At 34.7% G+C, this 14,600-nt stretch overlaps 1 protein-coding gene across 3 annotated transcripts in view; it reads right to left on the bottom strand.

Annotated features, from left to right (window-relative positions):
* BLTP3B (bridge-like lipid transfer protein family member 3B) overlaps positions 1–14,600 on the bottom strand; it is a 96,859-nt gene that overhangs the window by 20,398 nt on the left and 61,861 nt on the right. For 2 of the 3 annotated variants that reach the window (XM_072773254.1, XM_072773255.1), the window contains 7 exons: positions 12,762–12,955; positions 9,380–10,878; positions 9,026–9,201; positions 5,791–5,930; positions 4,964–5,114; positions 1,645–1,898; positions 1,196–1,304 (listed from right to left, as the gene is read on the bottom strand). In XM_072773254.1, the coding sequence (XP_072629355.1) occupies positions 1,196–1,304; positions 1,645–1,898; positions 4,964–5,114; positions 5,791–5,930; positions 9,026–9,201; positions 9,380–10,878; positions 12,762–12,955 (2,523 nt within the window). Of the gene's footprint in view, positions 1–1,195; positions 1,305–1,644; positions 1,899–4,963; positions 5,115–5,790; positions 5,931–9,025; positions 9,202–9,379; positions 10,879–12,197; positions 12,284–12,761; positions 12,956–14,600 lie in introns of all 3 variants that reach the window. The other variant, XR_012005970.1, reaches the window with a different exon arrangement.

Raw genomic sequence — 14,600 nt, forward strand, 5'->3', positions numbered from 1 at the left:
CCAAACTCTAGAAGGGTAGACTTGTTGATTAGGAGATCCCCATGAACTGCTCCTACCTTAGCAATAGTTCTCTGAAATGGGTTTAGGGCTCCAGATTTTTCAGGTTTTGCCTTTTCTGGTTTGCTCTCTGTGCTCTTTTACAGATTTCTGACCCCACTGATGGTACTTCTTTTTCTTTTGTAGTACTGTTATGATTTTATTCTTTTAATACATGTCATTTCATGAGGTTCTGATAGATGAAATAGATGCATAGATAAGTCCCTCATATTTCACTCTCCAGTAGCTAGACTGGAGTGAGACTAGAATACTTAAGTCTACCAAGCTCTTTCCTCTATTCCATACCACTTTGTAAGATATAGTCCTGATACTAGAGACCTTAAAAATCTTGTTAGACTGGAGATACTAATTCTTAAATCAAGGTATTAAAGCAGAACTAAATATATAGCAATATACTATAAGTAACTAATGCATGGAGAATAACTACCGAAGAATTGTAAGAAGTCACATCAGGTATTAAGAACAGATGACTGAAAAGGAGAAGCTTGAGATAACCTAGAAAGGAAACATACAATTCTAAAGAGAAATAACAAGGCAAATAAAAATATGGAGAGGGAAAACTGCACGAAAAATTCCACTACAGGGAGTATACTGAAGTTGGTTGACTATATATAAAAGAACACTGGGAGACAAAACTAAGAAAGAGATCAAGTAGAGGGATCCCTGGGTGGCTCATCAGTTGAGCGTCTTCCTTAGGCTCGTGATCCTGGGGTCCTGGGATCGAGTCCCATAGCGGGCTCACCACAGGGAGCCTGCTTCTCCTTCTCCTGTGTCTTGCCTCTTTCTGTGTCTCTCATGAATAAATAAGTTTTAAAAAAATCTTTAAAAAAAAAAAAAAAAAGAAAGAGATCAAGTAGAGACCCAAGTAAGCTCAAGAGCCATGTAAGACCATAAAAGCCTCTGTCACTTTCATTCAAAACACATTTGTACAACAGGTAGTAAATGAACTGTGGATAAGTTATTTCTGAAGTAAAAGGATCATAGATAATATTTTATTCCAAGGTACTAAAAGTGTCCCTCAATCATCTACTAACACATGTATATATCTATAAACAGTAAGTATGAGTAAGCAATCATCATATAAAGAATTTAATTTTAAATTTCAGCAGGTATTCAATTAAATGCTTTTGATATATACCTCTGATATGAAAAGAGCCATCATCATTTCTCTCCACCACAAGATGGTCAATATGAACAGTTATAGGAGCTGGTTCCAGGGATATTGTACTGCTACGAGGACTGTCATCCTACAGAAAAGAGAAATGGCATCAGAATATTGTTATTAAAGTAAATGATAAAGTTAATCATTTTCTTAACAACATTACTTCAGTGGATAATTTTAGTGAGTTGGAAACTTATCTTCAGAAGCTTCAGATGATATGGTGAAAAAACTGCCCATTCTACTTTTATATTTTCTAATTTCTAAGGATCTCTTCATCATTCCCCCACAAAGAACACAGATTCATTTCAATAACTGCTAAATGAGTATATATCATAGAGGAGACACATTCTTAGACATGAATCAAAGTCTAGGTAGGCAAAGTGAACATTTATAACATGAAAATATAAAAATACTTATTAACATACTTTTAAATTGATTTTTGTGTTAGAAACTTGTATCTTCATTGGCATCACTGTTGCAACCGTTTCATCTTCCAAAAAATGCTGAATATTAGTAAGAGTAGATGTAAAAAACTCAGTGCTAAAGTTTTCTATATGGCATTGCAGAAATCCATTCTTTTCTGCAAGCAAAGAGTGTATTACAGCACCAGGCCCACTCTCGAATCTCAGGGTAATCTCAGGAGAGGATTTGGAATGAATTATAGATTTATGATCTGAACCTATGGAAAAAGAACACATAAAAATTAGAACTTGTAGCACTACTCAGAAGTGTCACTCCCAACTATTTGTCATTAAGACATTATTGTCACTTAGTACAATGTTAAAGCAATAATGTCTTAAAGTTTTAATATTTACCTTTCATTTAAATCACACTTACACATATACAATATACCATACACAACCCAAACTTGAAAAAAATCATAGAATTTAAAATGCTTCTTAAGCTATTTCTCAGGAAGTAACAAAAATCTTAAGTTTTGCATTTTCCTCATTAATACTGGGTCCTTAAATAATTAGAAAAGTAAATACACAAGACAGAAAAGGATAGAAAAGGTAAGGATGGGTAGTAAGATTAATAACTCTAAACACATTATTTACTTTTCTGTATCACAGGTCAACAAAAATGAACTTCGTAGCAGCAAAGAAATAAATATGATCAGTTTCACAATTCACAGAACCCAATGAGTTAAGAAAGAAACTGAATTTTCTGGAAAAGTGAAACTTTACTGAAGTCTTGAATTTATTAGTCTTGGTCTTCATAAGAAGACCCTACTAATTAAATTCGTGATGGAGAGATGTTTGTTTTTCCTCAGCATGGACGTGAATACTTTAGTCTTCAAAATGTCAAACGTATAAATATTTGTGAAGGGAAGGGGATGTAAGAAATAAAACATACTTATATTTATGCACCAAGGATAGATCTCCATACACAACTCAAAATGAAGAGTTGTTTTTACAACTTTATTTCAGGTACGATGTTAGTACTATAGATTAACATTCAACATAAATAAATAATATAGATATAAGAAGAGTCCACATAAAATTCTAAAGAATTCTTTGAACAATTAAGAACTCAGACTTTTTTTTTAAATAAAAGATAAAATAGCTACAAATTGATGATGGTTAGTGCTCTTTTCTATATCAAGACAAACAACAATTAGTCTAATAATAAAAGTAATTAGAAACAACTTGATAAATGTGATTTTGTTTGGTCTTTTATCTATTTATCTACATATCTATACAGAGAGAGAGAGAGAGAGAGAGATACCTACTCACTCTAAGGAGCTGAGAGCCAGAAATAACTTCAAACAAAGAGTATTTGGAACGGAGACCAAAGAAAATCTTCATTAGTCAAAACTAATTCCTGTCTTCTACCTTTCATGCTATGAAAATATTACATAAAAGTCTTCCTATTAAAGGACTCCAAATCCACACATTGTAGAAAAACAAAAACAAACAAAAGCAAAAACAACTTTGCAATTTTGATTGGTCATGTCAAAGTGACAGCAGTTACAAACCACAGATCAACCTCTGTTCATATGGCTTATTGTTTGAGATGTTCAAGCTAAACTATTTTTTCTCCCTTTCCTTTTATCCCATTTCCCCTTGCTCCTTTCTTTTCCTTTTGCTTTCTTCCTTCTTGATTTTTGTTTATTTTTAGACAACCAATAGAGACAGTTGAGAAAAAGAAGGTATTAGTACTGACTATACAACCCATACACATACTAGACATTTCAAAATGATTTCTTTAGTTAAGAGCAACATGAAACAAAGTAATAGGACATGGTACTAAGTGACCTATAAAAATAAGTAAAAACAACTGAGCAACTGGAAGTAATCTTGAGAGTGTACAATTTGAAAAGTGTTTGGATTGGGAATAGAACAGGGTCTAGGTTTTGAAATCTCTTTTGTTCACTATGAAACCTTTAGCTTCCTCTATTTTGCATGCTATTGGGATTTATACTTCTAACAGAAAATTCCTGAAATTTTTTAACAGATTTTTTAACAGATACATTGTAAACTGCAAAGTCTATACATAGAAAAAAGCCAGGAGGGTTGCCCGGGTGGCTCAGCGGTTTAGTGCTGCCTTCGGCCCAGTGTGTGTATGATCCTGGAGACCTGGGATCGAGTCCTGCATCGGGCTCCCTGCATGGAGCCTACTTCTCCCTCTGCCTGTGTCTCTGCCTCTTTCTCTCTCTCTCTCTCTGTCTCTCATGAATAAATAAATAAAATCTCTAACAACAACAACAAAAAAAAGCCAGGAGACAATTTTTTCTACAATGTTGGTTTAAAAACAAATGGCATTTACCTGCAACTCCCAGGATTGAGGTGATAGCATATTTATTTGATATCATGCAGGACTATGTATTTCAACATGTTATGTATCAGATTTAGCATTCTATATATATAGCAAAGAAAAATATTACAGCTCAGTGACTTTTTAAAGACTTTAAAAATGAACACTGTCATTTTAAAAGCTTAGAACTATTCTAATAAATTAGGGATCCCTGGGTGGCGCAGCGGTTTGGCGCCTGCCTTTGGCCCAGGGCGCGATCCTGGAGACCTGGGATCGAATCCCACATCGGGCTCCCCGTGCATGGAGCCTGCTTCTTCCTCTGCCTGTGTCTCTGCCTCTCTCTCTCTCTGTGACTATCATAAATAAATAAAAATTAAAAAAAAAAAAAGATTTATTCTAATAAATTAATTTCTTCAAATGAATGAAAACCATGAGTGATAACTTCATATAAACTTTGAAAAAGAGATGGTTTCATATGGTTTCCTCTTCATACACTGCATGTTTTGTTGTTTATATCCCTCTACGTCCAAGTGAATGTGTTGATCTCAGAATGAAGGACCATAAGAACATGATACATGATTTTTCCAAATACCAAGTACCATGCCGGACTCAGGAAATGTTTGGTTTTAAGCAAGATAATGATACAAAAATTGACATTAATTCCAGCATAGAACTAAGTTTGACATTCTAGGATTACTTTGTTATTCTTTTCATATAGAAAAGAGCTCAGTTTTCTTAAACCTATTACATCAAAGAACAAGAAGACTAAAAAAAATGGCCCTTAATAAAGAAAACAAAAGGAAATTAGAAACATGTTATATTTCTAACAATCAAAATACTTTATGAAAATAAGGTAATCTAAAAGAAATCTCTTACATTATTATAAACAAATATGATTTGTCCTTGAATCCATTATACCAAAGATAGAACTGCTAAGGAATCATATGTATAAAAACAAAACAAGGTTAAATCATATTTAAGTCTTACCTATTGGACGATTACAAAGGTAATGCCGAAGACTGATATTGCCTAATTGATCTGGTGTCACTTGGTCCACTTGAAGACAGATTTCCATATCTTCCCCTCGGATGTCAATTTCCCCATTAACACCAGTAATTTTAAACACCACAACTGACATCTAATAATGATTGCATAATAAATATTAGCACACCAAGTAATTCAAAACACAATTTAAGAAATGACAACAGGAAACTATTATAACTTCTAAAAACACAAATGTGACCTAATATAACCAAAAATATACTCTGACCAATGCAACATGGTTATACATTATAGTGACAAACTTTAGCTTTTCTTTAGCTTTCTTTCTATTCAGTCAAGAGAGAATTTTTTTAGGTCACAAAGATTATATGACATTTCTGTGTGAAATTATTTTCACTGAAGGCTGAACACATTTTCTAAGTCATCTGTAGGAATACTTCACTGGGTGGAAAGGGCTTTAACCAGCAACATACTTCTTTTGTAGGAAGTTCCTCATAAGAACTGATTACTATTGCCCATCAAACTCATTTTCAAAATGTATTTAAATGTCACTACAATAAAGGCCAAAAATAAAAGATGGAAAAGACAGAACCTCCCTTCCTCAGTGTGAGAAAAACAGATGTAAAGAAGTGAAATTCAGAGAAAAACAATTCACCAAGAGGAAAGGAAGAAGTTTCAAGAATAGAAAGAGTAAAGTGAGTCACTTATGACTATGGCAATTCACTTTATATATTGTCATAAAACGTGCATGTATTAAATATGAAATAAAAGTGGTAGCATTTCTCTTCACAGAACATCTCTGAAATGATTACCAAGTCTTGATTTTCTTGAGCACCCTCTGAATTTGTACTGATGGCATCTGGGGAGGTTTCACCAAAATTTGGTAGATTTGCACTGGCATTTGCACTCTCTCCAAGGCTCTGGTAATTTGTAGTCACATTCTTTTTAATACCTGAAGTAATAAAGAAATAAACTAACAAATTAAAATCAGTTTTAGACATGATCCAACAATATTACATTTATCTAACCAATATGGGATATCCCTCAACTCTTTCTCAAGCAAAGGCTTGTTTAAAAGACAATAGGCAAAGACAAATTAAATTTTTTTTGACAAATTAAATTGTTATTAGCTAGCAAATAATAGGAAATAATATCCACAATCAATCTCTACAATCATGGAGATATGAAAGCGCTAAACTTAGGTTGAAAAGAAATGTGAAACACTGACCACAGGCCCATTGCTGGTGCAGTGCTGGAGTAACAGGTTTCTAGTTAGCCAGCTTTCACCTCCTGCTATGCTACCTCACTTGGAATAGTCCCAGTTTATTTTTTTTTTTAAAGGTTTTAATTTATTTATTTATGATAGTCACAGAGAGAGAGAGAGAGAGAGAGAGAGAGGCAGAGACATAGGCAGAGGGAGAAGCAGGCTCCATGCACCAGGAGCCCGACGTGGGATTCGATCCCAGGTCTCCAGGATCACGCCCTGGGCCAAAGGCAGGCGCCAAACCGCTGCACCACCCAGGGATCCGGAATAGTCCCAGTTTAACCACTGCATTTCCCCTTTCAATTATTTTATAGTAATGTCTAATTATCATCTACATGAGGTTAATGCCACTATTATCAGTGTGATCATCTTCCGTTCTTACCTACCTGTCATAATTTATCAGTATGGTATGTTTCATTATTTCTCAAACTCTGTGGTCAAAGACAATCTTAAAAAAATTCTGTGTCCATCATAGACCAATACTTTAAACACAAAAAACAAGAGTCTTTTCCTAATGTAAATCAATTCCTCGGATATTATGGTTCAGGAGAACTAGGAATTTATAGTCATATGTCGTTTAACTGTTACACAGGGGTGCCTGGGTGGCTCAGTCGGTTCAGCACTGGACTCTTAGTTTCAGCTCAGGCTGTGATCTCAGTCAGGGTGGTGGAATCAAACCCTGTGTCTGGCTCTGCACTCAGTGCAGAGTCTGCTCAGGATTCTCTCTCCCTGCCCTCCATAAATAAATAAATAAATAAATAAATAAATAAATAAATATCTTTAAATAAATAAATAAAGCTACACACAGAATCAGTCCTCTTATATTTTCAAGATGCAAAAAACAGTCTACTACTAGAATCTATTCAAAGGCAGTAATTAGAAATGCAGACAAATTTATGAACAATGATATTAATTATAGCATTTTTATAACCATGGAAAATGATAAACAATCTAAACATCCAATATCAGGAAAATGATTAAAAGGTCATGGTACAGGGGCACCTGGGTGGCTCAGGTGGTTAGACACCCAACTCTTGATTTTAGTTGGGGTCATGATCTCACGGCTGTGGAATCAAGCATACCTGGAGTCTCATCCTGGGCTCCATGCCAGGTGTGGAGCCTGCGTGGGATTCTCTTTCTCCCTTTCCCTTTGCCCCTCCCCTCACTCATGCACATGCTCTCTCTCTCAATCAATCAATCAATCAATCAGATCTTTTAAAAAGAAAAGTCATGGTACGTTTTCATGACAATTTAATATAGACTTTAAAAATATTTTCAAAGGAGTTTAAGTATTAGAAAATGATTAAAAGTGATAAAAAGCAGGTTAATCATATATATAGTATGATACCAAATATATATATATATATATATATACACAAATGTATATACAAAGTCATAGAATAAATGATGGTATCACTAATTATGGGACTTTGGGTTATTTTATTTTCCAAATTGTAGTTGTTGGTATATATTCTCCAAGTTTTCTATATTGAATGGTAGTCATTTTCATTATTTAATTTTTAGAAATAATAATAAGGAAATCACTAATGCTTTTTAAGAACAATTAAGGGGATCCCTGGGTGGCGCAGCGGTTCGGTGCTTGCCTTTGGCCCAGGGCGCGATCCTGGAGACCCGGGATCGAATCCCACATCGGGCTCCCAGTGCATGGAGCCTGCTTCTCCCTCTGCCTATGTCTCTGCCTCTCTCTCTCTCTCTCTCTCTGTGACTATTACAAATAAAAATAAATAAATAAATAAAAAGAACAATTAAGCATATTTTCTATAGGAACACTGTTTATGAAGTATGTTTTGATCATAAAGCAGAAATCTGTTAAGGCAGGATCATAAGCCGTATGGGGAGCTGCGGAACTAGGCAACAGAGTGCCTAGCAGTTCTCTGTGCCTAACTCTCTAGAACAGAGTTCTAGGACCCATTATCAGTCCCTCTCTCATACATGTGGTAATTGCTTCCCAAGTCTGAGAATCTAGTATAACATACTGATTGGGTAAACGCTTAGACTCTTGGGTCCATCTAGCTGAGTTCCTAACTGTACATTAATTTCTCTAAGCCTCAGTTTCTGAAGCTACAAGCATTTCCTTACTCTAAGCTGTTTTCAACATCATCAATAATATGCCTATTACCCTTCATTCACAAAGTAATTTGTATTCACTTCTGGTCTCTTCTACCTCAGTGTCTGGCAACTAATCTCTAGCTATGGCCCATGCTTCATTCCTGTTTACAAAGTCCCTGATGTCTTAGTGATTGGGATGCATTTAATACTCTCAGTCATTCCTAGTGGTCTTACTAGGGCATTAGTTGCCTCTGAATAAATGCAGGTATTATGTAGGTCCATCATTCCTAACTCTGTACCAGAATCCTGGTTACAGAGATTAGCAGATTCAGTCTGGAAAAATTCCAGTCATAGACCACCATAAATGAGAATCCATCATGCAAATTAAGCCCATCTAACCAAAATTTTACATAAAGGAGTCTCTATAACAAGAAGCTAATAGCATCCATGTGGTTTGCTTTATGCCCTAAATGACTATATACAAGTAATTGCTGGATGTGGCCGTAAAGAAGAAACATCTGGTGAAAAGAAGCAATAGAACAACCATTAGAAAGTTAGGTATGATGCTCTTTGTATTATTATATATGTATGTATGTAAATAAAATAAGTTTTTTCTGGGCTATACCTTATTACTGGGTAGAACTAACAATACTTAAACATCACTTCTAAGATTTATATATTTAATATGAATTCTTAAACTTCTATTGCTTTACCTTTTTCCAAAAATATATGAGTATCACTTCCATCACTTTCTAACAACTGTTCTTCCAATATCATACTGTCAAGTGAAATGGTATCCAATGAGGTTTGTGAGGAGCTTCTCTTCATGTTTTTATAAGAAACACAGAGTGGAGCCAGGTTGGGTGGGATGCGTTCCTTAGGCTTTCCACTGTTAACAAAATTATTAGAAAAACATCACATTTTAAAATCTAATTTTCTATGCGTTAACTCTAACAATGCCTCCTTATTTTGTATGAGGTTTTCTGTCCAAAAATAAAACACGCCCCCATCACACACATATGCACAGAAAACCAAAACCCCTCCAAATTCCAATAGTATGCTGTTACCTTAAAGATGACTGCGATGTAAGTGTTCTAACTGTGGGTGCTTCTTCTTGATTGATTTCTAGGTTCTCAGAGAGTGAAGCTGTCTCTGGAAGCAAATCTTCACCTTTAAAGACTGACTCTATGGTTTCATGTCCTCTACTACTTAAAGTATTTGAAAGTATGTTTTGATTAACATCATTATCAAAGGACAGCAAATGTGAATCTTCTCTGTGGTTTAAGACACTATCTGAATCTGTATAAGATGAATCCTTTTTGTCACTTGTTTCTGATCCAATTTCTCCTGATATACTTTTGCAGACAATTCCACTACTTTCATCTTCACTTATTTTCCCTAAATTTTTATCTGATAAACAATCTGGAAAAGAAATACCTTTTTGCAGATTGGTATCACTAGCTGATTTAAAAAGCAAAGGATCCTTTGAAGGCACATGGCTAAGGTCAACACTCATAGATCTGTTGTCTGACATGTGGTTAATAGTTACACTTCTAATTTGATTTATGCCACTACTAACTTGTTTCCTTTTTGAAGACAAAATTTCTCCATTTTCTGTAGGCAAATAATCAGGAACTGTTGGGCTCACACTTTCAGCAACAGGAGACTTAAAAGTATTTCCTTGATCCACTGGATGTAGCAAAAGAGCCACTTCTGCACTTTTAAGTAAAATTCCAATGCAAATTGAGGTCTGACTAGCAGGAGTGCCAGTCACAGCTTCTACATCTTTCCTTAAATTCTCCAAAAGCAGAATAAGTGACTCATGGAGGAAAAGCAAGAGCAGATACTGGTAGTGATTGATCTGCATACTGACATGTTTATGAATGTGAACCAGGACATGAACATCTGCATCTGCTGATGAGGAGGAAAATCTTAGAAATGTATCTGAAGGCTTCTGACTACCATTTGTCAAGGGCTCAGATTCTGTACTATAATACTCTTTCAAGAGCTTCTTCCGCTTCAGTCGGCCTGTCAGATCACTAGATTCGCTTTGTGATGTATTTAGAGATCCTTGATTATAAGACTGCAGCTCTTTTTGTGACAATGCGTATCTTATGGGTTGGCAAATCCAGATGGAAAGAGGGAAAGAGTCTACAAAATTTATGGGACGCCCTTTTCCACTCTTTGTCCCTTCGTAATCTACCCAAAATTGAGAAAAGTACACAGCCCAGACATCTGTGGCAGCAGAAGTTTTAAGAGTGTGTTTATTCAACTTGGGAGTAATATTTCCTTTATAAACTTCATGCATTTTGGTATCTTGTTCATGAGCATGTCTCTGGAAGATTGGATGCAAAAGATTAAAATTGTCACCAGATTTGGGAAAGCTGGTATATGCTTTACTGAAAAAATCACAATCTTTAAAGTCTTGAAACAAAGCTTCTAGATCAGAATGTCGACAGTTTGGACAATGCCTTGTATTTGTGGCAATCATTTCAGAACTCTGAACAGAAACTGCATGTGGTTGATCTTGATGACATTCAGATTTCATTTCTGAAGGAATAACAAACTACAAGAGAAAAAACATTAATCTAACTTATAAATCCATACATCTTAAAATAATCACGAACATAATTTAGCTCAGGAATTCTTTTTGGTGCTTCCCCCCAAAACACTACTTTCCTATCCTATCCAGACAAAAAATACTCTCTCCCCACAAGTACTTTCATTAAACCAAGTAAAAGGGACTTAACTGATTAACCACTAAGAAAAACACAACTTAAAAAAAATCCATAAATAATGAATAGTGAACATAATATGTAAATTTGCATACAAAATATCACAAAACAAAACAAACAACAACAGAAAAGGAAACTAAATGAAATCAGTATTACGAAAAGCTTACTATGCCCTAAGTATACAAATGCTCAGTTTGGAAAAAAGAACTTTTTGTTAGGATATTTTAAACCCAAGAGATTTGGAAGATGACTGGCTGGATAAATGGAATGACTGGATACATGTCATTACAATGACTTTTCAGGGATAAAATTATTAAGAAAATAAGAGTACAGGTCAAACTACTTCCTAAAATAATTTTTCAGAAATTACTAACCTCAGTCCTCAAAATATTCACATCAAAGAGTTCCAAGGGACTGGTTTTAAAACTGTGCATATTGATAGTGTAAAGATCATTATATGATTGTCTTAAAGTAAATTGTAAATGTTATAAAATGTGTTTTTATGTTGAATATAAGATCTTTGAGAAGATCTTTACATTTCTGCAATGTATGTTTATTCATAACCTCATTTTACAGAGAAAAAATTACAGAAATTTAGAGTACCAGCAACACACCTAGAAACTGAAACTTTTCATCCATGTCCAAGTCTTATTCTATTAACTACATTATAGTATCTGTTTTTTAAAAAATTTCCCTCCTGGGATCCCTGGGTGGCTCAGTGGTTTAGCACCTGCCTTTGGCCCAGGGTGGAATCCTTGAGACCCGGGATCGAATCCCACGTCGGGCTCCTGGTGCATGGAGCCTGTTTCTCCCTCTGCCTATGTCTCTGCCTCTCTCTCTCTGTGACTATCATAAATAAATAAAAATTAAAATAAATAAATAAATAAACAAATAAATAAATAAATAAATAATTTCCCTCCTTTAAAGTTTAAATATTCATGGAATTCAGATGATCCTCTACTTGGCTGTAATACAAAGCAACTTTCTATTATCTTTGGATATCAATAATAGAATAACTGTGAACAAATAAAATCCAAATCTAATTTACTAGTTTCATTATATTAATTACTACTTTTGAAAGAAAAATTTTATCCAGTCTGGTAAAAAGTAGGGAAAAAAAATGACTGATTTAAATTTTATTTCTGCTTACCTCCAAACGGATGAGCAGTGACAACATAAAATAAAATAAAAAGAAAGTAAAGAAAGAAGGGGAAGATAGTAGTCTCTTAAAACTTTCTGAAATGAAAACCAAAAAAAAAAAAAAAAAGAAAACCAAAATTAAAACTGAAATTTTAAAATCAAAATTAAGATACAATTAAGCTGTTTTATATATGAGCCTCCATCTTAAATCCTGGAAATTCTATTGCTATTGCTGCTAACTTCTCTAAAAATGGTTTTGTGGGGTGTCTGGGTAGCACAGTCAGTTAAACACCCAACTCAGTTTCAGCTCAGGTTGTGACCTCAGGGTCATGAGATTAACTCCCATTTGGGCACCGCATCCAGTGCAGAGTCAGCTTGAGACTCTCTGTCTCTTGCTCTGCCCCTCCCCTCACTTCTCTCTCTAAAGTAAGTAAATAAATCTTAAGAAAGAAAAGGAAAGGAAAGGAAAGGAAAGGAAAGGAAAGGAAAGGAAAGGAAAGGAAAGGAAAGGAAAGGAAAGGAAAGGAAGAAAGAAAGATGGTTTTGTTATTGCAGTCACTTGTTTACATGGTACCTTTAGCATTAAGCCATCAACTCGAATATCAACATGCTCATCAGATTTTGAATTGTCATTCAACTTGTATACAGCCATAAATTGATTAAGACTCTGTTTTAAATCCAACAGAAATTGATTTAACCATAGAATACTTCTTTCATCCACAGTAAACTGCAGTGCATTCAGTTGGCTATAAAGGTTGGCAGATGGAACTGTGGAGAAAAAATTTTTTTTAATATTTAATGAACAGATAGTCTAAATCTTCCATGAGAGAAAACATTTTTAACAGTTTTTATTCTTTTTAAATTAAGATAAGGTTTTGAAAATATAAAATTAAAGTGACACATGTGGATGATAACAAACACATTTAAATAGACAAAACAAGATTTTTCTATGCTTCACTAACTGAAAATATATTAATCTAAAACTATCTGTGTAAGCAGAAAGTACTATTTAGATCTCTTTTCCTAATGGTATAGTCACCAAGAAACAAACTTCAAAAACCTTACCTTCTTGATGATGTATTACATCAAGGTGTGGTCCTTAATCAGTATTTCATAAGGACTTTTACTATGTATATGTTAATCCAAATCCTCTAAAACAAGAGAACCAAGTAGTAAACAAGGCAGATCTCTTTGAGAGGAAGGGGCCAGGTACTTTTATTTTCCACTTAAACCAAATCCTAGAATAGTGCTTGGTGCAAAGTAAAATATCAAGTATCTAGTAAATAATAAAAGGAATATACTCTTTTTCATAGCTCCCTTCAAATATTAGAATGCTCAGAGGTTAGGTAATAGTTTATTGCTAATTTATATTAAACTAATATTCATATATTCATATTTACAGTATATCACTTCCTGAAACCCTTTTGCTTCTACTATAAAAGCCATTTTTTTCGGACCATCTTAAAAATCTTTTTTATTCCTAAACATTCAGACCTATTTACTTCTAGTATAACAAATAGCATGCACATCTAGAACTTTTTGAGAATAATAATTTAGGAAAATAAACCCAAAGTACAGGATATCAGGAAAGAGACAGCGTTATTACAATGTCCTGAACAGGACTTTTCTTTCCTTTCTTTTCTTTCTTTTCTTCCTTCCTTCCTTCCTTCCTTCCTTCCTTCCTTCCTTCCTTCCTTCCTTCCTTCCTTCCTTCCTTTCTTCTTTTTTTTGTTCATTCATTCATTTTCTTTCAGCGAAGACTCACTGAATGCCAACTACGTTTTGTGTATGGTATTAAGCACAAAGTAATAAAAAGTCTGTAAGTTTTTATCAAGACAGAAACAAAGGTAGAAAAATTGTAATTCAAGTCCAATAGAGACATCTAATTAGGATGTGGAGGTGCTTGTATTTGAAAATAGAAAGGCAGCGGGATACTGAGAAGATCACATCACACTCTAGAGGGAAGGAAGGGGGACGCCTCTCATATAGACTACAGACTGAGTGATGATGAAAGCTAGAGAGAGGACTAGAGAGCTACAGTAAAGAAGGAAGAAAAACTCAGCTCTGCAATCTGGGACAGACAAAGAAACCTGGTGCACTAAGTAGAAAAATCTACACAGTTTCTAACAGAGGACACTCATGAAATAGATTATTATATAGTTATTAAAGATATTTATTTAAAATAAACCTGTAGCGGGGCGCCTGGGTGGCTCAGTTGGTTAAGCATCTGCCTTTAGCTCAGGTCATAATCCCAGTGTCCTGGGTGGAGCCCCCCACTGGCTCCCTGCTCAGTGGGCTCAGAGAGCCTGCTTCGTCTGCCTCTCCCCCACTCGTGCTCATTCACTCTCTCTCTCTCTCTCTCTCTCAAATAAGTAAAATCTTTTAAAAAATAAATAAATAAAAGAAACCTGTA

The sequence above is a fragment of the Canis lupus genome, chromosome 13 (genome assembly GCF_048164855.1).
Source record: "Canis lupus baileyi chromosome 13, mCanLup2.hap1, whole genome shotgun sequence".
Classification (NCBI taxonomy): Eukaryota; Metazoa; Chordata; class Mammalia; order Carnivora; family Canidae; genus Canis; species Canis lupus.